This window comes from Ixodes scapularis, unplaced genomic scaffold (genome assembly GCF_016920785.2).
Source record: "Ixodes scapularis isolate PalLabHiFi unplaced genomic scaffold, ASM1692078v2 PGA_scaffold13__105_contigs__length_92229423, whole genome shotgun sequence".
Taxonomy (NCBI): Eukaryota; Metazoa; Arthropoda; class Arachnida; order Ixodida; family Ixodidae; genus Ixodes; species Ixodes scapularis.
In genome coordinates, this window is record NW_024609839.1 from 86,857,829 (window position 1) to 86,879,710 (window position 21,882).

Genomic DNA, 21,882 nt, shown 5'->3' on the forward strand with positions numbered 1-21,882 from the left:
CACTTGCAAGCTAAAGCCCCTCGATGTGTTTGTGTTTGTCTTGCAAGTAGCGTCAAATGCGCCAGTGCACGAGGCTCGTGTCTCGAGCGGCCCTTGGAAGCAAATGGCGGAGCAGCACTGAAATGAACGGCTCTTGGAAGCGAATGGCGGCGGAGCACTCGCTCGTGGCACGTGTCTCGCGCGTTCCTACAACAATGGTTGGCGGTACTTGAAAGCGTGAATTTTATCAAGGGACTTTATTGCAAGCTATGTATAGTATTCACTGGCGGCCGAAGCTGTGTGCGCGACTGCTGAGCGCGTGCTGACGACGAGCTTGGACACTTCTTTTGCAACATGCATTCCACACCATCAAGATTGACGGTCTTAGCAGCCTATTAATGTGGGCTCGTTCTGAGCATGCGCTCTAAACAGCGCCCTCAATTATGGCGTCCAGGGGGGGATCGGTGGCCGAGTGGGCTAAAGTGCACACCCAGCTCGACGCGCATGGAGCGAAACCTCGCGCTGCAGAACCCAGGGATCCTGGGTTCGAGCCCCACCCCTGCCCGTTTCGATCTGGATGAGCAACGTACCGGCGTGCCGTCGTGTATCACTACTGCGTGGTGCACGTGCAAGACCCCAGGCTAGCGGTTCTACTGCACTGGCTATATTGCTCATCTACAGCGTGTAACTCGTCGCAACTTTAAATGGCTGACCAACTACACGCTGTATAAATATCCCCATAACCAAATATGGCGTCCAGAGAATACTCCCCATGCAGGGCGTTTTCGTTTTAATCTTTTCAGCTTAACTGTTAAAAAATAAAAAAAGCCGTGAGAGCTACACTAATGCAGTTTGTGCAGGTGAGTTATACGGCCAGGGAGACACAGCATAGGAGCTAATCGTAACGCTCAGTCTGCTAATTATTTAAAATCTGTTAATTAACGTTCCAAATATTGAAAATAAACATATGGTTCTAATAAGAAACTTGCTAAGCATCACCGACAACCACCAACTCAGTCCATTATGAAGACTTGGAGCACCGGGGTAGCACGGTGGAGTACTAAAGTTACCACCCCTGCAACAGTAGCAAGGCTACCTCTGTGAAGACGTGCTCCCTCGGTTTTTCCAGCTCTTATCATCCCCAGCCAGGCTGCCAACACGGAAAATCACAATTTCCCTAGCGGACGCCTGAAGGTTTCTTATTTCTGCCGAAATTACCCTCGCTTGCCCAAATATTTATATAATACTAAATAATTCTTGATTTCTGCATCGCTTCCATTTTTACTGTGCGTACGTTTCGCAATAAATAAGTTTATCAGGCCAAAACCGTGGCCAAAGCAAATCTGGCAAAGGGAAATGTTACCGCGAGATTCAAAGTGACGGATGAAACCCTATTTTCGGTTTAGATGTTATGCAACTGGACGAAGAAAGCGTCTTTGGGACGCATGAAGAAGGTTGTTTTCTTTCTTTCTTTCTTTTGACTGAGTTTTTGAATTTGGGGTTTTTCGGATAAATCCGAATTAGAAATATTTTTACCGGCGCGTGTTTTTCGGATTTTATCTGATTTATCTGAAAACGCAGAACCTTACGTATAAGATAACTCACCTGCACAAGCCGAATTAGTGTAGCTTTCACGGCTTTTAATGCGTTAGCATTAGGACGCTCGTTTTGACGAAAACCCGGCGGTGTCTTTCGGTTGTCATTTGTCGCGCGCGACGCTCCCATTGGTGCGAAGCGCTGACGTCAGCACGCGTCAGCCTCTCCCTCTTTCCCCGGCGCTGACAAACTGACAGACACCGCCGGGTTTTTGTACTTCGCGGTTTTCCGCCGTTCATGTTGGAACAAAACAAATAAATCTGATGACCAGAAGTTTTCGTGAATTCAATCCAAAGTGCTTCCGCCCAAGCAATCGTGGTCCGACGGCGTCTGGTTTTCCCTTTTCGCGGCACATATCCACCTTCTCGGACGAACCGAGCACATGAAAACTGACCTTCAAATCTTTCTCGATTCTTCTGGTACAGCGCCAGTCGCGGCGTTTTGACGAGAAGGCAGGTTTTTGTGTGGTTCCTTTCAAAACAACACAGGAATACACGTCTCGCATGGGGACTTCTGCCCACAGCCCCAGACCGGAATTGCGACCGACGCGCCACCACCGCGCCGTGACGTAACAGAGTACTACATTTTAAGGTTTGGCCAGTGACCAGCTCAGCATTTATTAGGGTTCTAAGTATTCGATCTCCTTCCCGGTAGTCTGTCAAAGGGACAACAGTGTTTTCAAGCTCGTGAACATCTCTTACTAAACAGCATTGATACAACTAATAATAATTCGGCGCAGTCGCTAAAACAACATCCAGTAAAACGGCTCCCTAGAAGAAATGTTGTCGCTTCTCTGCATAGCATCACTTAGGACGAGGAGAAACAAGGCAGTTGCTCCACTTTAAAGGGGCGGTGCAACGATATTCAATTGGAATTTTTTTCACTTTACACGAACCATGGTACTATGTACAAAGCCTGCGTCTACTTTCCCGCACAACCCCCTCGGAGAGCCAATCACCACAGCTTACGGAGGCATCTACGCGAATGGCGATGCCGAAACATATGTTTAGACCAAAAATTCAGTCTGAGTTGTGACATTAAGCAATGCAAAACGTCACCAACTCAGACTGCGTTTTTAGGTCTAAATATATGTTAAGGCATCGCCGCCGCTGAGCTGCCTCCATAAGTTCCGGTGATAGGCTCTCCGAGTGTAATGCGGGAAACTAGACGCACGGGTGTTTTTTTAGAGTGTATAGTGGGACTCAAGGATACTCGCACGCAACGTCACTGGCCAAGAAACTCATTGGTTGCGGTTTAATTTCAGGGACAAAAGCGAGCGTTTTCATTCAATCTCTCATTCGCAAAACTTGATGGCATGCTGGGCGGTCGGAGTACTGCCCAGTGACAATATTTGAATTTGGCTCATAGATTGGACCCGAGCATTGCGTGGGCATTCGATTTGGGCTCGTGGTAATCGATAGCTCGTGAACCATTCGGGTAATGGCCCGTGTCCAATCGCTGCAATGACGACAATAGCCGAACCATAACAACGTCTGGAACTCACCGAGTGCCCTGTGCCTTTCCCTGTGGTTTGTGTTGGAGTCCTGGGAAATCAGACAGCGTTTATTTCGAAAGTAACAGCGATTCAACAAGGTTTTTTTGTTTTTAATTCTTTTAAGATACTTCAAACATTTGTGTCAATAGGGCCTCACCCGAGGTCTTTCGTTTCGGAGCAATATGCTCGTCACTACAAAAATAGCACAGAAAAACAAAGTTCTTTCAATAGTCTGACGAACTGTCACCGCGACGAATACGCCTATTGCTCAATTACCCAAGCACCAAGGAGAATGCAGGGATTGGTGTCCCAGAAGCAAATAGCCAAAATAAAACGTTGAAGAAGGCGCGTGCCTGATGCAATATGTTTTAGGCATTTGCTTTAGAAAAAGTACTACCGCTGGGGTTATCACGTGCGGAGCGTGGAACAACAATCCCTGCATTCTCTTTGATGCTTGGGTAATTTAGCGATAGATCTATTGTTCTATGACGAAATGCCCTATGTGACGAACTGCCCTACTACCAACTGACCTACTACGAATTATCTTTCGTCCAACAGTTCTGCCGCCGACTTGTGGCAAACTAACACTTCTTATCTTCGAGGGTACCATAAACAACACAGCAGAAAATTCCCTGAACGCTTACTATCCGTAGTTTATTCTGCAAAATAGGAATGTAATGGATTCCAACGGGACTGTTCAAAAAGCGCGCGCACGAAAGAGGGCGCCGCTAAACTCGATGCGCTCGATTTGCTCCGCAGCGCGGACAACTGAAGTGTACCACGTGATGAATTGCCTGGTGTTCACGTGCTCACGGCCACTGCTCACGGCGTTAATAACGTTGGTCACAGCGGCCGGTTGTTGGCCTGCTACTCGCTAGCTTCAACCGCGAAATGCTAGAAATTTGTAGATTTGCATAAATTTGTAATACATACTAAAACAATGCAAAAATCTTCGCAGCAAACAACTTAAGAGCCTTGCTTTCAAGCGAGTTATGACGTCAAAGAGTAAGCGCGAGTCAGTTTTGAATTGCCGACGCCAACGTTACGCCATAGAGATCATCCATACTAACTCTAGTGGAAAAGGTCCGCCATTTTCCCATACATTCTGGCTGCCGCAAGCGGCGGATCCTGCCGGCAGACCCTCGGGGTCCCAAACACGATTACATCATCAGAGCAGTTTCGTGAACTTCAACAATCCACGAACTTACCGGTGGAAAGATATTCGCGTTCCTTTCGAAGCTTTCTTTTTGCATAGCGCGCAGATGTACGGCCTCGCGTTAACGCCAAACTAAACCATACACCCGGCTTCGCCGGTGCGACGCGGGTGGGCGCGGTTGAGGAATACGAAACTGCGCAACCATCAGATTTCCGAGATTTCGACCATTTCGACAGAAGGGAAGTTAAGGCAGCGTAATGACTTTATTGCTTTTTATAAGCGTTAGAATAGCTCAGTTATCTATCCTTATCAGAATTTATTTTACAACGTTAAATTATCACTGTTTATATTGCTGAGAGTTTTCACTCTCTCGTGTTCTGTCGCTCTCTTTTGCGATCGTTCACTCGGGACCCCGGGTGTCGGCGCACGGGATTTGCCACTCCTCCTCACCCACCTTTACTCCCCTGCGTTACGCCGACGCGGAAAGCACGCAAGGTCAATGCGCAAGGTGCCAGGCGCCAGGAGACGAAACCGAAACCTTTACTCCGCGGAGTCGGCTCGAGTCGATCGAGTTGGTTACTACAGAGAGAGGTAATCGAACACCACCTGCAGAGCCTGGAACGTAATACGTAATCCAATCCAATCCGCAGAAACTGTTATGTAGGCGTCGGACGATGGAGGCATTCCCGCCGGAGTTATTGGCCAAAATCTTCGGGTTCCTTCCAGGCAAGGAAATCGGCAGGGCTGCCCAAGTGTGCAGGCGCTTCTACGAAGCAAGCCAGGTGGAATACGTCTGGCGAACACGGTGTGCCGAGGGTGAGAGCGACCGCCTTCGACGGATCACTGCTGCGCCTTCTCGCAGTGGTCGCGCTGTCACTGAGCGCGACTCGTGTATCAGCGGCAGCTGTACGGGGAGTTTAAAGCAGGAAGCTTCACGTGCGCGGCGCAGTTGTAATCCTTCGTGCGTTGTTTTTCCAGATTTACCGTTCGAACTGGCATGAGTCGTCTTCCAGACAGGAGCTCTAGAAGCGATTCTGAACTGTTCCTCTTCGTCGTTTCCTGTATATGGTCGTAAAGCTCAGCGGATACATTGATTGCACGCGGATTGCTTTCCGCACAAGTCTACCGCGTTGAAAACAGACATATCATGCAGAGCGCGACGCAGTATACGCCAACCCCGCTTTTCCTCGCTTTTTTTTCGCAAACCTGATATGTTGTCATCGGACCCACCATGCTTTGGCCGCGCGTGCGACGAAGTGTTATTAAAGGCGGAAAGCTCGCGCTCTAGAGGCGGTGCAGCTACCGACGGTAGACCGTACGAGCAAAAAAGAGGGAGGGAAAACGTAATTACTGTGTTCGCTGCACGCATCGAGCGAGCGAGCGAGCTCCAGGCATAATAATTTGATAAATATATTTATTTAGTTTCAGATCCGAAGGTTACCCTTGGTGGCTTGCGAGGCTGTGCAGGAAGTTTAAAACCCATGCACGAGTGTGCCTGCCAGCCCGCCACTTACAATCTTAATCAAAATGTGCATAAAAACAACACGCGAAAGAAAACAAAAAGGAAAAAGTGACACACACGGAATAAGAAGGTAGTGTACGTTGGCAGACACCGTCACTACTGTGGCAGATACCTAACAAATGGGCGACAGAATGCCGCAAGGTCAGTTTGGTGCAGAATGCATACTCAGTATCCGCACATTGAAACATCCAATGTGCCCTTTCTATGATTGTACCATGGAGCTCCAAAGCAAGAGAAATCCGAATTCTACAACTCCACGGAAAACCTTTATTTCGAAGCTATGGTAAATTTTGGTTTTGCATCGATTAAACTAGGTGCCTTTCGGACAAATGGAGACTGGAAAACCGGAGGATTTTCTCCCAAAGATTGAAGTTCCGTGCATGCTGCTGTCTTCACAAGGTGACAAAACAGCATGCCTGTAATGTAACAGCACGTCATTACAGTGTGTCGCTATACTGCGCTTCTAAGCTGACAGTGCGGTGGAAGCCACATGCTTGTTAAACCAGTTGTACATCTATTTTTCGCCACATAATCGCGCTCCTACTTGTACCAACGCACAGATAGCGAAGTCAAGCGATAAAAGGAAAATAATTGATTGGTCCGGTGAGCACTAAGCTCCCACCGCAGTGTCAGCATAGGGGTGAACGGAGAATTGGAAGTCGCCCAGCTTTTTTTCATTCTTCCTAGTTTCTTAACTCTGCACTGAGAGTGTAGCTACTCATCCCTTATCTTACACATGCTATGTCTCATCAGTGAAAGAGTGTCTAGAATGTAATGTCCAACCTTGGACTCTCGGGTGTTCGCAGAGTTCTCCATCAAGGTCAAGCACGTGGGCGATTTCTCCTTCAGGGATGTTTACGCCAAGTGTAAGTTCTTTCACTTCCCTGTGCGCTGACTGATCGAAGGAACGACATGGTTTGATTCCCCAAATCTGTCTTGGGGCTTTTGAAGCCAGGTCACTCGCAGGATAGCTTACCTGCCGCTAAGCCTTGCATATCTTGCACCAACTTCTCTTGCTGGCCGGACAGAGAACAGCCATGGGTTGATGCCAAAAGACAGAATCGTATCTTAACACCCATGATCGAGCCTTCATTCATAGTGGTGCTTGCTGAACGGAAGTTGCATGTATTCCTGTAATGTCTATCCATTTACGAACTTGTCACGGGCGTATCCATAAATGCTTCTCAACATTGGTGATGCGTTTCTTAATAATATTGCAGCAATCATCATTTGTGTCGGAAACTGTAAGCTTGTTCACAAAGTAGCATCTTCTTTCGAGTGATTTGATGCTTCTGACTTGCAACTCACCGTCAGCCCGTGACTGCTTTTTTACCTGTACGCTGATGAGCTGTTCACTAAATCTAGGCCTGTCTTTGAGTACTCAACCTTATGTAATAAAATGAGAAAATTAGCGCAAATACAAGGAAGGAAGAAAGAACGTTAGGACAGGAAAGAGCGCTACTTACAACTGGCTTTAATTATAAGGTGAAAAAAGAAGAAAAAGAAAACAAAACCCTGAGAGGGGAACAAGGTACTGACAAAAAAGAAGTGATACAGAGAGCGAAAATAATTAAGGTGAAAATACAAATTAAAATAATAAAATAATAAAATAGAATAAAATAAAATAAAATAAAATAAAATAAAATAAAGGCAGATCTGCAGAATCGCATCGGCAAATGCGCAGGCAGCAGCACTAGCAGCACACACACGAGACACCGGCAAACCCTTTGCGAGCATGAAGAGGCGAACTGCTGCCGGTGACTATCCCGCAGGTCTATTGGTCACACATGAGTCACTTGCAGTAGCCGCCCACACACACACACGGGACACTGGCAAATTCTTCCAGCATGAAGTGGCGACATTGTTGCCGGTAACCAAGCGGCAGGACGCAAATATCAGGGGCACGTGTCGAGGTATCTCAGCTCTTTCTCTGAAAGGAAGACTGACGGGGCACTAACACATTTGCTTTCTTCTTTCTTGATCTTGTACGCTTCATAGATTTCTCTAGCTCTTTTGTCATTGAGATGTTTTAACACCTTCGTCTGATTAAACAAAGGGGTACAATGACAGTCACGAACATGCACCGCAAGATGTCCAGATGGAGAGGCTTTCAGTGAGAGGTCATGCTCTCTCAATCTAACATTGATGCAGCGACCCGACTGCCCCACATAGACCTTTCCACAGGAAAAAGGTACTTCATAAACGACATGACTCTTACAGTCCACGTACTTATGTTGGTGTCTTGTTTGGCATTGAACATTTTCTTCTTTCGTGTTGTTTATTCTTGGGCAAAGTGTTTTGAGCTTGTCCGGTGCTGAAAGTGCTACCTGTACATCATACTTGGAGGCTAGCCCACCAGATGATTTTAATTTTATGTAATAAAATCCCTTGTGCATGCTCTTTTATTTCTAATTTTCTGCAGAGTTTGATCTGCGGTGACCTTGTATCTGCAATTAATTGGCTCTTGCTATTTTGCTTTCTTGCCTGTTGTATTCCCTTTGAATGATTATCATTTTAAATGCTTACACCCCATTTTTTGCCACGCTTAATGGGACATGGAAATGGCGGAGGCTGTGAGGCATGACTTATGCGACTCTTTTAAGTCAATGGGAAGATAATCTGTTTCTTTTTTTGCAGTGCTGCACCGGTACCGCTTCTACCTGGGACTATGGCAGCCACAAGTCTCGTCCTATGGAGGTCTCTTCCAAGTCAAGGTGCCTGTTGACATTCCCCTTGGCAGTCTACCAGAAGACTAATTATTGACACCACAAGCGACGACTTGCGTAGCGGGAAATTTTTTTGCCGAGGAGGAGGAGGAGGAGGAAAGGGCCTTTGACTTGGAAACTTTTCCTCTGTCTTTGCTACTAGTTGGCACAAGTCATGCTAACGGTGCAGTTGGAGCACTAGAGTTCGGGGAAGTGGCCCCACTGTGAAGAGACTGCCTAACCCTCCCTGGCATATCTAAGGTGTCGTCCTCTGGAAAAGGCTTTAAGCATCAAGCATCGAGGACGGAGATCCCCTATACTGAAAGCCACGTCGAGTGCTTGTCTCTACAGCTTGGTTTCTTTCCCGCACCTGCTGCATTCGAATAGAGGCACGCGTTTCTTGCGGAAAAATAAGGCAGTCGATCCCCATTTCCTAAAGCAGTGGTTCTCAAATGGGGGTCCGCGAAGCCCTGTCTCATCAATCAGACCCGTCAATAAAATTTGTCTTTTTAGATTGAGGAGAAACATTCTAATTTTTGGGTGAGTTTTCTCATGTGTATGTCAATGAGAGAAGTATACTTCGTTTGCACTAGCCCTTGGTTTTATGAATTTCTTAAACATTATCATAATTAATCTATACCTTTCCCTTCCCCTCACCACAAACTGGTCCTCGATCGTCTCCGCCGATCCACAAGGGGTTCGGGAAACATCAATGTTTGAGAGCGAAATACGAGCATAAATGACTTTAGCATTTATGCTCGTATTTTTTTATGTTTGAGACAATGATCCTAAGAAGTCCCTAGCCTACTGCCAGAACTAACAGAGGCCCTCTGTTGGACGGGTGCAGTTTGATGTGCAGCTGGTGGCCATTGTGGGGCGGGAGCTGCTGCCCCCCAGGGACCCCCACTTTACGGAGCCGCTGCGGCCAAGGACCCTGTTCCGCATCGGGCTGGACAAACCCCGGGACGTGACCTGCGTGGGCGGCTACGGAGGACCCCACGAGGCGTCCATCAACGAGGTACGGCCGCCGGGGCTTCTCGCACCACTCCGCGGGGAATGTGGAGTGCAAGTTTGTCTGCTTCTTGAGCAAGGGTTGCGGCGACGTCGGAACACGGAGATCCGACGGGCTCCGTTTGTAAGGATAGTGGGTAGACCTCGATGCCAGCTGCCTCGAGGTCTACCCACCGTCCTTCCAATCGAGCTAGTCGGAGCTCGACGTTCTGACGTCACTGAAACCCCTGTGCAAGAAGCGAACAAACTCGCGCTTTGCGGCAGTGCGACGTGGCGTGCATCGCAAGTACGGTGCCGGAAACGCGTCCTCGACTGGTGCGTTTGGTGTCCTATCCCGCCCGTGCGTCGAAAGTAGTCCTCGAGCGGCCGCAAATTGTGTCGTGTTGGAGAACTTGATCTTGGTGTCTAGTTGTAGAAATTGGAGCGGGATGTTTGAGCAGACGCAGGTGCTGCCGTCGTCGTCGTGCCCCCCCAGTGTGGCCAATTTAGGGGTTTTCTTGGCAGGTTTGGCGGTTTTGTGATATGCTGGCGGGAGAAATTTGCTGTTTTGGTGGGATTTCGAGCGGTTTTCAAATCATGTTAACGCGTTTTCTGGTGGTCTAACATGTTCTCCAGTTTGCATTTTTCAATTGTAAATTGCTTAATATATGCAGTAAGTGAGCGGTATGGCATCACGGTTTTTTTGCTTACGCTCAACAACATTGTTTCAGTGACAATAACGCTTGCGCCGCCATTGAGATATTACGGGGCGAATATTGCGACATAGCGTTTGAAGCATGGAGGTATCAAGAAGAGGAGGCGACGCATTGGCTCAAGCCAGCCAAACAAGAAAATCCCAAGGGAAGCGGGAAGTAGAGGATGCAGTCGGTGAGAACACCTGCAAGTGTGACCAAAACCACACCAAAACCGCCCCTGGTGCCAAATCGGTTGTCCTTTCCGTCCATCAGCGTCGTTTGGTTGTTGTCATGGGTGGGGGGGTGTTGCTCCAAATTGGAAGTCTCCCCCGGCTTCAACTCTGGCGCCATCATGTTGCCTCCAGGAGCTTCCACCTCCATGTTTAAAAGAATCGTTCTTGATTGTCCTGACCCTTAAATTTAAGCAGTTTTTAGCTTTTTTTGAGAACTCCTTTGGTGCTTTTTTGTGTTTTTTTTTTTTTTTTAGTTGGTAGCACTGGTCTTGCCCCCTGAACCTTACGTGAACTGTCAAGCTAGAAAGTAATCTGCTGCCGTGCATTCGGCTGGGTCATGGCAGGTAACAGCGCAATATTTCTGCAATGTCATCGGGCGCAAATTGAGGAAGCATATTTGAGGACGCAATTAGTACGCCAATCGGAGATGTGTTCCAGGTACCATACTGCGAGGGAGCCAGGGGCAGTGACAGTACGAACTTTCTCCTTTCTCTTGCAGAGTTCGAGGGACAAGTTCTCCTTCAAGTGCTGCGACTCGAGCCAGCACCGCCACCCTTCGGGAAAGCACCAGGTGGGTGTAGCACCCCCTCTGGACCGGATCCGTGGCCGAGTGGGCAGCGACTTTGCACTCCCGCTTTTGCGGGCACACTATGGAGGCCACTCGAGGGCAGATGGCGAGGGCTTTGCGAGCGTATCGAGCTGTTACAGTGCCACGTGTCACTGTGGCATCACATGACGTCATCATGTCACGTCACATTGTGGCATCATCGAGGCTATGTGCCACGTCCATACGAAAGGTAGTAACCATTTCCATGTTCACGTTCAAAATAATTTTAAATATTATTCTGATGTCCGTCACGCCACTTCTTGAAGATTTGAAACTTTTTTTTAAAATCATTTCGACGTCTCCCGTCAAAATATTTGTTTCTCCCCTTTTAAACATCCGAAACTTACGACTTTGGAGATTTGCTATTCAGACTGGAAAGCGATTGAAAGTTGCGGTCAAAAAAATATCATCTGGCTTGCAGGCGGCGTCGCGGTTCAACGCGCATTTTCCGAAAACAAATGTGCAGTCGACTGCTGTTTTTATGACCTTCTAAGTGATGTAGAATGCAAAAAAACTTCTTCAAAGTAGAACACCAGCTATCAGGTCGCACGTAACGTTTGCTTGGTTTTGCGCAACATTACAGAATGCAGCACCGTTGCTCTTTGTGATTTAGTCATGTGTTTTATAAAGGCAGAGGAGCTAAATGTTGTGTCATAAAATTTGAGGTCGATTGGAAAATGCTTGTATCTGGTACAACCGCGCCAGAACCTTTGGTACCAGTCAAGAAACATTAAGGAGGCAATGTTTGCATTCACCACCTTTCATTTAACATCCCCATCGTTTCGTAGTTAACCCGCTCGTTGTACACGAACCAAAAAGAAAATCTAAACTAAACAACGAACTCGCAAAACCTAATTAAAAGCAAGGCGGGAGCCAGATGGAAAGCGAGACTTTAACCATACAAATATGCGCTCGCACAATGTAGAAATCAAAAAGCGTTCTAAATTTTTCAGTGTTACTTAATGTACGCACTAACATTTGTTATGTGCAGGCAAGACAGAGGGATACCCAGCTCGCCTTTGTTGTAGAATCAAAATTTGAAGTGAGACGAGTGCCGAAATGACGCGCGAGAGCTTGGAACAATGCCGCCGTTTAGCATGTGTCTTGCTAAACTGTTTAGCAAGACACATGCCGAATATGATATTTCCACTGTCAACTAGGACCGAAACTTCTTAGGCACGCAATACACGACCCCGTCAACATGTCAACAGAACGCCGATGAACGTCAACGGCTGCATTGATGAGGGACGTCGAAATAAGAAAGTCGCTGATTTGACGCTTTACGTGACATCGGAGACGTCGAAATAATTTTCTAGATATTTTGGCGGGGGACGTTGAAATAGTCACTGCCTACACAAAATTTCCGAGGCGCCGTCCCTATAAATGCTACGCGTTTAAAGCATTCCAACTGCGCATTCTTGCGCTGCAGCCGCGGTGTTTCTGTGCAACGCGAAACGAGCTTGTTGGAGGCGTGCGAGAGTCGCCAGAGAAACGAGCCGCGCGCGGGCGCTCTGCGCAGGAGCTGCGAGATTGGCTGCACGAGGAGGCCTCGGTGTCCCTGGACATGCACCAGTTCCCCCACAGCCAGGAGCTGCTGCTGATGAAGTTCCTCATCCTGCGGCAGTACGAGTGAGTGCGTGCGAGAGGGGCCTCTGCCCGGGGAGCACATTTGGATAGAGTAAATTGGTGTGTGTGTGTTTATACAGCCTGAACTTGGTCTGCCTCGATGGGCGACTTCTCTCTCAGCTGTAGATGAGAAATTTAGCCAGTTTGGTACGAGCACTGGTCCGGGGTCTATAACATGCATCACGCAGTAGTGATACACAACCGCACGCCGGTACGATGCCCAACCAGATCGAAACGGGCACGTGTGGGGATTGAACCCAGCATGCTTGGTTTTGCGGCGCGTGCTATCGCTCCACGTGCTCCGAGCTGGTGTGCGCTACCCCACTCGGCCATCGATCCTTCCGCACGTCTGGAAAAGCTTGCCAAAGTAGACGGTGCAAGGCACATCCTGTTTGCTGGTTCCCGAAAGCGACATTCTGCTTGCGCGTGGGGCCAGGTAGCTAACTAGGTAAATTTAGGACTTGTAACGGAAACATTTTAACCACAAAAAGGCAAAAAGAAATTTAATTTGTTTTTTTACTTTTACAAGAAGAAAGGGAAGAGGAGAAAAAGCTGTATAAGAACTGCTTAACAGCCCCCCCCCCCCCCCCCCCCCTTTCCTTACAGCAACAGCAGAACCAGCACTTTACTTGCACAAAGGAAAACCGCAAGAATACTTGCACAAAGAAAAACCGCAAGAAACAAGAAAATGTAAAAGCGAGAAAAAACAAAAAAGTTTTGTATATACAGTAGAAAAAGTGCTACAGTAATTAGCTCGACAAGACGAGCAACGAGCGTTTATTTTTTGCGAGAAACACTGTCTATGTCAGTTTCTAATGACAAAATAAAATTTAGTATTTTGGGGAGCTACTCATCTGACTTCTGTAGTTTGTCCCGCTTTGGGGGACCATCCAGGCACAGGCATGGCGTATGGAATACGAAGGACGTTTTATTTGAAGAGAAGGAAGAGGAAATACAACCAGAGAACATTGTAGAAACACATTATTTATCGATGAAGCAAAACATAGTTACAGAAACGCTTCAGATGCTAGAAAAACACTTCATATATCGAGGGAGGGAAACATAATCGTTCTGTCGGATTCTACGGTTGCGGAGCGGTAGTGTCGCGACGTCCGTGAAAATGCACCGATCGGGGCGGCGAAATCGGCCCTTTTGACTCGCTCTACGAGCTTTTCGGAATGTGGGGAACGGGAAGGTGGCTGACAGACCGGGGTGGCGGGGCTCCGCAGCTACTCGTTCCAGTACCGGCGGGTGCGGCTGCAGGAGTCCCCCCCGGGTGTGCCCATCCGGCCCGGCATCTTCGTGGGCACCTACGGCACCCACGGCCTGGAGCTGGTGCAGCTCGAATACCTCGACGGGGCCTCCAAGCTCAGGGCCGTCAAACTCTCGGTGGGTCTCCAGCCTGGTTTGCAGGCCTCTCTGCAAGGCGGGACTTCTGAACCGTACGCGGCGTAGCGCGATCTGTTAAGACCAGTCTTGCTCGTGTTACTTAAAAAAAGTCATTGATTACAATTACTCTCTTTTACTGACACCCCCCAAATATTTTTTTTTTTGCCAAACAATATTTTATGGTGTGTGAAGACTATTCAATCAATATTTTGCCACAGCATCGCATATATCTTCAATAAAGTAAAAAAACGCAACTGCTTGAAAGTGAAATTGAAATATGACTGCAGAGGGTCACGTGGCTCTGATACTTTTTTTTCTCCCATCAACGTATTTGCAGCTTTTTAGAAGCCACAAAAAAATGGGTACTATCATACTTTTTGTCCATTTCTAGTATTCAGTGTGTGCCTCTGATGACCCACAACTTTGATTATATTTGGGGGTTGTGTCTAAACTATAGAAAACGGCTCGTGACCATAGAGAAGAGAGTGAGCGCGACTGGAACCGGCCAGTTCTCGGTCGGCGATTTTCGGGCGGAAGGAAAACGAATTTCGAGCCGCAAATCGTGTTCTGGGAAGTTGGGCTCTCATATGTCATGTACAAATAAAATCTTGGCGAGCATAAATACCCTGCCAGTGTCCCTTTAAAAGGTATTCAGTTGGTTTACTCGAGAGGAAAAGTGATTAGGGAGTTTTAGAATTACGTATGCAATTTTAGCACGTGCTGTCGCCAAATTTAGCACTTGCTTTAGCGCGTGCTACGCGAGAGAGTTTTAAATAGCGTTCCTCCACCACAACACAAAAGGCCAAGCATCTCGCGCTTGCAGCGCCAGCAAGATACAGTCACAATTTTTATTTTAGACACAAAATGCTGTAACTTAAGTAACTCCTTCCTGACCACGTTAAAAGTAGCAGTTTTCATAGGTTCCATGCAAACACTTTTATTTTACTAACTTTCGTATGGAGCAATATGATACATCAAAATGTGCCCAATTAGCTGTCCTTTTAAAAGAAACCATGGTCTGTAGAATGTGAAAAAAAAGATACAGTCTAAGCTCGTTATAACAGACCTGGTTACAACAGACATTTGGGTATAACATACCGATTTGTGAAGTTCAATTGGTTTTTCTCTATGTTCCATTGACTCAACTTCATATCTGCATACAACATACTCCTTTTACAACAGACCAAAATCTTGGTCAAAATCAAGGTCTCTTATAACGAGCTTAGACTGTAATAAAATTTTATTTCTTGAAAATGAAATGTATGTGCGGAAGGCGTATAAATGCCGAAAGTTCTACAGCTATGTCAAATTAAATGACAAATAATTCGGAATATAGAAAATATGCCCCACACCCATGGCTATTACTTCTGAAAGTTAGTGTACTCTAACTTACGTTGTGTATTTTCGGTTTGTCGGAGAGTTAGCCTCCGTAACACGTGTGGTTTTCAATGAAGAAATGCTTATATTGCTGAAGCACGGATAGTACACCTCGCATCCCCAGCAGAATGCTTTCTTTGTGTCCTACCTTGCTTTTGTCATAGCCTCGATTGCAGTTTCCTCATACCTAGAACTTTTGTGCGCCTTCTTGGCGACATAAAACGTGCACGCCGGCTCCGGACAGCCTTGGAAATTATAGTGATGCTTACCGCCAACCATCTGTTAAGCGACGCCTATAACATAATTTAAAGTGTTGCCAGAGCTCTAGAGGTCTAAAAAAAAGGCCACGATACAATTGAATTTATGCGAATAATGCCATCTTTTTTTCGAAGACTGATGCAAGCTGTCAGCCATGTTGGACAAGTGGAACCACCGTTCCCGGGACTGTTTTTGACAGCCCACCACCTTGTGATAAAGCTTGAACCTACGTTGAAACCGGAGCTAGAGTTCTTCAAACCACGAGATTGTAGAACATGATTTTCCGCAGTAAATTTAATTTCTTGAAGGGGCTTGAAACCCATTGACCACCGGTGATCGTTGGACTATGGGCGCTGTCAAAAGAAAGTTAAGGAAAAAAAAACAAGTTTTTTTTTTTATTTTTTTTTTATTTAGAGTGACACTTATTTGTTCAAATATGAGTGTGACGGGAGCGGACGACCGATCGTGTCTGCTTGCGTGCTGCTCCAAACCGAGCGAAATGTCGTCTTGCATTAAAAATCGCAGTTGCGACGATGCCGCTGACGTCGTGGCTTTAGCCAACTTCTCATTGCGGATCCTCGGAGGAGGAGCGCGAAGTCATAATTTCCGAAAAATGATGCACGCAAGGCGCAAAACGTGGTCATCGTTCGGCGCATGCGCCGGTGCGACGCCGCCGTTCTTTGCGTACACAAAGCTTTTACGTGCGCTATTCTCAAACTGCGTGTTGACCGCTACTCTTACGACTACTTCAGATTTTCAAAATGACAGATTTTTCTACCGGTCCGTAAACGTGCCTTTTGTGCCGTCCGTAATTGGAAAAGAATCGCCGAATTACAAACTACTCATCTTTTCAATGCGCCAATTTCGGTAGACCGTTCTCCCCTCGGAGACACGTTTCGAGGATTCCTCGGCAGGAAACTTGCAGAAACGGAGGATGCCATCGGGGAGGGTACAGAAAACAAAATGGTTAATTAATTTCAGCATTTCCCAAAGTAGTTGGATTACTCTCGCAATCACTTCCTAATAAATTTATTCGAACGATTACCTAATCGCTCCCAAAGTAATCAATTGCGAGTTACTGTAAACAACTTAATTTTTGGAAGGACCTAATTTTCGCGGATCACCTACAATTCGTGAAAAAATGAGTCCCGCAAACAATTCAGTTAAAAGGGAAACACATTGGAATCTAGTATATTGAGATCCCACCGCGTCGCGAAAATTAGAACCTACGAATTATTCCAAATCGCACAATATTGAGCCCGCAAAAAATAAGTCGTTTACAGTATTTGATTACTCATAATGAAAACCGTAGAAGTCTGATTAAGGGGGGGGACGTAGGGGTGGCCCCAACACACTTGGGGCCACCCCTAGGAGCCCAGGGGTGGCCCCAAGTGTGTTCCCCAAACTCCCGAATTTATTAATAAAGAAGCTTGACGGAGTTGGCGGTTCATGCTGTATATAAATAGGGCACAAGGGATGAAAGGGAGGCACTACAAGAAAAAAGAGGTTGTGCCTAAAGATGTTTTTGTAAAATATGTTTCGGCCGAACTGGTATTAATGCCTCCTTATATCTTTCTCCTCCCACATATGTATTCCCCAGGTTTGGTCATCTGTTTAAAGTCAAAGAGAACATGTTTAAATAAGGCTTATTTAAGAACTCGTTTTTTTTGTTAAAACAATAAGTGGTTGGAACTCTTTACCCTTCGAAATTCTAAACACTACAAACAATGATCTGTTGTTTCAAATATTATCCCTACTTCTTCTATCCTTTCTGTGATCTTACAGTTAGTTTGTCTTTTTTGGGGGTATGCACATATTTGGCATGTAGTCATTGTTCTGTTTCAATTTGCCCATTGTGTTTTACTCTAATGTTGGTTTTTGTTTGCTTTTTTTTTCTCCCCCTGCTCTAATGCCACTGGTGCTGCAGGTGTCTGAAATAAGTGAATAAAATAAATAAAAAAGGCAAACAGAGCACTAAATCTTCTCGGCTGTTCCTATCCTCACGTCAAGTATCTTTCCGGGTTGGGCACTATTTTAGCAGATTCGAGCCATCCTTTAATACTTAACTATATGAACTCTGCACATTCTTGTTTGCAGGGTGTACAAGCTCGAAAACTCCCATCTAAAGAAACCGATTTATGAGCTTCTTTCAAAGAGGAAACACACGGTACAGTTTATCTAGTGGGCAACCCCCTCAAGAGCGGATGCCCTTGGGGTGAGAGTCCAGAAAGGGCTGGCGAGGACTTTCCTTGAACAGAGTGACGGCGTGGCAGAGGGGTTGCATCTAAAGCTGTATTCACGTCAGAGAAAAAATCCTGGCGTGCATAGCTCGTGACAAAAACGTCGGGACCTCTGCGACGCAGCGCCACGACGTCGACCCCGCGGTGGAGGGAGGAAGGGATGCTCGAGGGATATAAACAGTCACAGTTTAGGTGTGGATCGGTTTGTTCTTAACTATATTTAGTCAAAAGGCTCGAGACACAGCAACCCAGTACCGTTCGGGTCAGATTACGCGAGCGTTCAGACCCGCCCACCGGTGCGACTGGCCATCTCGTCGAACCCCGTGCCTTGTTTTCTTTTTCGCTCGCCTTCCGAGAGCTTTCTTCTTTCTTCGTCTCGACGTCGTCGCGAGAGGCTTTTGACGCCGCCCTCCCTCCCAGGGGGACCCCAACGTTCCCTGCGGCCAGACCACCTTCGAAGTGGTGCTGCAGTACGGCATGGAGCTGTCCCTGGAGCAGCAGGCGTCGGTGGCCTCCCTGGATGCCCTGGACGTGCGGCCCGGCACGGGGGGACCCCAGCCCTTCCGGGTGCCGGGCGACTGCCACGAGCGCTTCCACCAGCTGCCGCGCTCCTGCGTAGCCAGGTGCGGGAACTGGAACGCGTCTTTGACTGCGGGTGCGCCGACCGCGTCCTCGAAAGTGGTCCTTCGATTTCCGCCAAACGACGTCGTGGAAGTGTCACATTGTCGCCAGCCACATGGCGGGGGGGGTGTGTGTGGCAGACACCCGTTCCGCCGCAGGTCGGTCTCCCTCTGGACGGTCCGCGGAAGCTTGAACGGTCAGGAGTTGGGGCGCCGTGACGACAGTGACTTTTAGGATTGACCGCCAGAACTACGACATCCGACAGCGTTGTATGCCACGACGTCGTTTATTGCTACTTTGGGACCACTTTTGACGTGTGGGCAGTGTAGGATGCTAATCGCGTCGGTCGGAGACGCGTTGGTGGCGCCGTAACGTCGGGGACCGTCTGCCTAGACGGGCGAGAACTGATCCGATTGACGGGGACCTTGCAGGTACCACGGCCTGGGCCAGGTGGCCGGCCACGGCTTCACAAACCCGTCTTTCTCCCGGGGCCACTGGGTGGTCTTCAGCGAAGACCTCTTTGGCTTCCTCTGGCTCGAGCTGCTCTCGCTGAGCATGTACCACCGGGTGCAGGAAGACCTCAGCTGCTGAAGACACGGCCATCCCCCCCACCCTCTTCGTCCGGCTGCAACTATGGAAAGCACCTCTAACACCGGCTTGTCCTTGCCAAGCTTGCCATTTTTTAGGCGTGGAGGTGCACTTAACGGCTGCCGAACTACCTTTTTTGGCGGCAACGCGAAGCGGCGAATCTCTCGAGAGTCCTAAACCCGGTGGCCATGTCGGCCTGGTTTCGTCTACCCACTTGCGGCACACCACTAGTTTCAAGCGACGGAACTCGGCTGATGTGCTGGCACCACGGCCATTAAACGACTAAATTCCGTCGACCAGTAATCGCAGGAACAGCGTACGGCTGAAAGATGTTTTTCCGCATCTGGGGCAGTACGCCAACGAGAGGACTCGTTCAATCTTTTGATCTTTCGTCAAGTCTGTATTCCTGTAGGACGATGCGAGTCGGCTAGCATAATTGTGCGTTTCTGGTCGTGACAAGTGTTGTGACTGTCTGTTCCCTCCTCTTTTCCCAGAGAAAAAAAAAAAAGGAATTAGCTCGAAAGATCGAGCATGTGCCAATACTGCGGCAGGTACCTACCCTTCCCTTCTATTTATTTTTATTATTGCTACACGAAGAAGGCATTTTTTATTTTTATTATTGCTACACGAAAAAGGCAATCTTGCTCGAGCATTTGAGCAGGCGCACTCGTTCGATTTTGGCATGGGATGCTTCCCCACTTTGTTTTGGTACTTGCCTGGTATTTCGTGGCATACGCTGCGTGACGACCTAGGCGTGAATCTGTGGCGAGCGCTGTGAATGGCACGACCTGCCTGCGCAAAGCTCCTAGATTAAGCTTATCTGCGGAGTTGTGCAAGACCAGTGTTTCTGGCAGTGACATTTTTTTCTGTTGTGATTTTACCGTTTAATATATGTTGAAAGCTGACCACTGTTGTCCTTCCATAGCTGAGCGGGGCATCTTCAACATGTGCACTCCGGGATGTGATGGTAAAGCCCAACATATCTTTGTGAATGGCGCACATTGTGCTGCATTGCTATCCAAGTTGTAAATTTACATGGTATCTACATTGGGATCATCTTCACCATCATCATCTGTTTTCCTTGAAGACACAAGAGGGCAATGCACAGAGGGTGAGCATACCTGTATACAAATATACGGGGTCCAGCATCCTTAATTACCATGTAACGTGGGGTCATTAGACCAACTTACTTAAGGGAAAGCACCAGGCGTACAGGCAGTCGCAGATTCAGAAAAGGGGGGGGGGGGGGGGGGGGAGGGGGAGGGGAGGAGGGGAAGGGAAGGGAGGGGAGGGGGGTCCGGATGTTTTGGACCCCCTTTTGAATTCTGCATGTTGACCAACACCTGAACGTGCTTGAGACTCCTCCCCCCCCCCTCTCCCTGGAAATACCTGCATCCGCCCCTGCAAAAAGGTGAGGTTGGAAGGCGCCGCAGAACTCATGTACCATGTGTACCTATCAGTTTTTCTGTTTCAAATGGTATGCAGTGTTTGCATTTAAAATACTAGTATTTTAAAATTGAACTATATTTCAGCTCGTCTACTGCCGCTTATATGGAAAGTGTGGCCTATAAATTAAAAAAAAAAAAGTTCTAAAGAATTTTTTTTTTATTGAAACCGGCGAAAAACTTTAACAACTTGCAGACGTCTGAATCCAATCAAGTACGTGATATTTTCACGTGAGCCCCATGTGGTGGTGATAGCAAAACGCGGGGTTTAATTTCGCTCTGGTTTTTAGTTTGCAATGGATCATTTTGTGGCTAGATGGTTTAAAGATCTCGGTTAAAGTTTGGAGACCGAGAATAGGCCAAATAAAAACCCCATATCAGCCACATCAATCCGCGGGCCAACCAGAAGCTGCAGTAACCACGAAGAGGTGCGTCTCGGCGCGAATTTTTTTGTAAGGTGGCTACGCCCATAATCAACATCGCGCTGCAGTGGCTACTATGGCCCCAGGGTACTGAGCAGTGAACAGGGGGCGCCTGTGTCGACTAAAGCACTGGATAATATTTCGTATCTCATCCAGTGCTTTAGTGTCGGCTGCTAGTCAGCGCGGCTGGTGGCGAAAATGGGCAACTTCGGGAAGGCCTAACCATGGAACGATTAGACGCGAGCTCTGCGTCAGAATTCAGCAGGGCACTCTGACGTTAGAGCTCAAGATCGGGTTTAATTATTGCGGCGCGGTCTAGGGCCACCGTAAGAGTTGCAAAAATCACGCATAAGATGGCGCCACCTGTCGAACCACACTTCATTGCCGGGTGTTTGCACACCGCAAACAAACGTAGCGCGCAATGGTTTGAGGAACTAGCTTATGGCACCTTTTTCACTGTCATCTTGACAACAGTATTCTCGACGCCATCTCGATATATTAACGCGTGACGTCCCGTTCAAACGGTGCAGGAAAATTACTCTTTTATTGCTCGTCGTGAACGCGAGAGACCCGTATTGCTGGTTGCAAGTTTTTAGTCTGTAAGTTCGCTTCTCCCGAAGCGTGGTTGCGCTGCGGTGAAGATACATTCGCGGTAACGCTGCCGCCAGTGCCGTATGAGCAGCCGGGCACCGCGCGTAGAAAAAAGCGAGCGTGCTGAAATCGCACGAATTTTGGAACACGGAAAAAATAGTTCCTCACCATTCGTTGAAGAACGAACCCAAGGACCAGTGTTTATCACAGAGTGATCATAGATATGTCATTAACTAAACCATATCTTGTTTCTCGGAGATATCGGTAAACGGTTTTCCCACGCTCCCCAAAGTCCGTGCGATTTTCGGTTGTTTTTTTGCGCCTGTGTTGCAGACTGTACTCTGCTT

The 21,882-nt window shown here is 47.6% G+C and overlaps 1 protein-coding gene across 1 annotated transcript; it reads left to right on the top strand.

The window, feature by feature from the left end:
- The first annotated feature begins 4,861 nt into the window (after positions 1–4,861).
- Positions 4,862–19,982, top strand: LOC8034185 (F-box only protein 31-B). The gene is made up of 9 exons (XM_029991179.3): positions 4,862–5,042; positions 6,555–6,614; positions 8,386–8,462; positions 9,301–9,471; positions 10,871–10,942; positions 12,498–12,607; positions 13,834–13,993; positions 18,289–18,491; positions 18,921–19,982. The coding sequence occupies exons 1-9, from the start codon at positions 4,901–4,903 to the stop codon at positions 19,078–19,080; spliced, it is 1,155 nt and encodes a 384-aa protein (XP_029847039.2). The 5' UTR covers positions 4,862–4,900; the 3' UTR covers positions 19,081–19,982.
- The last annotated feature ends 1,900 nt before the right edge of the window (positions 19,983–21,882 follow it).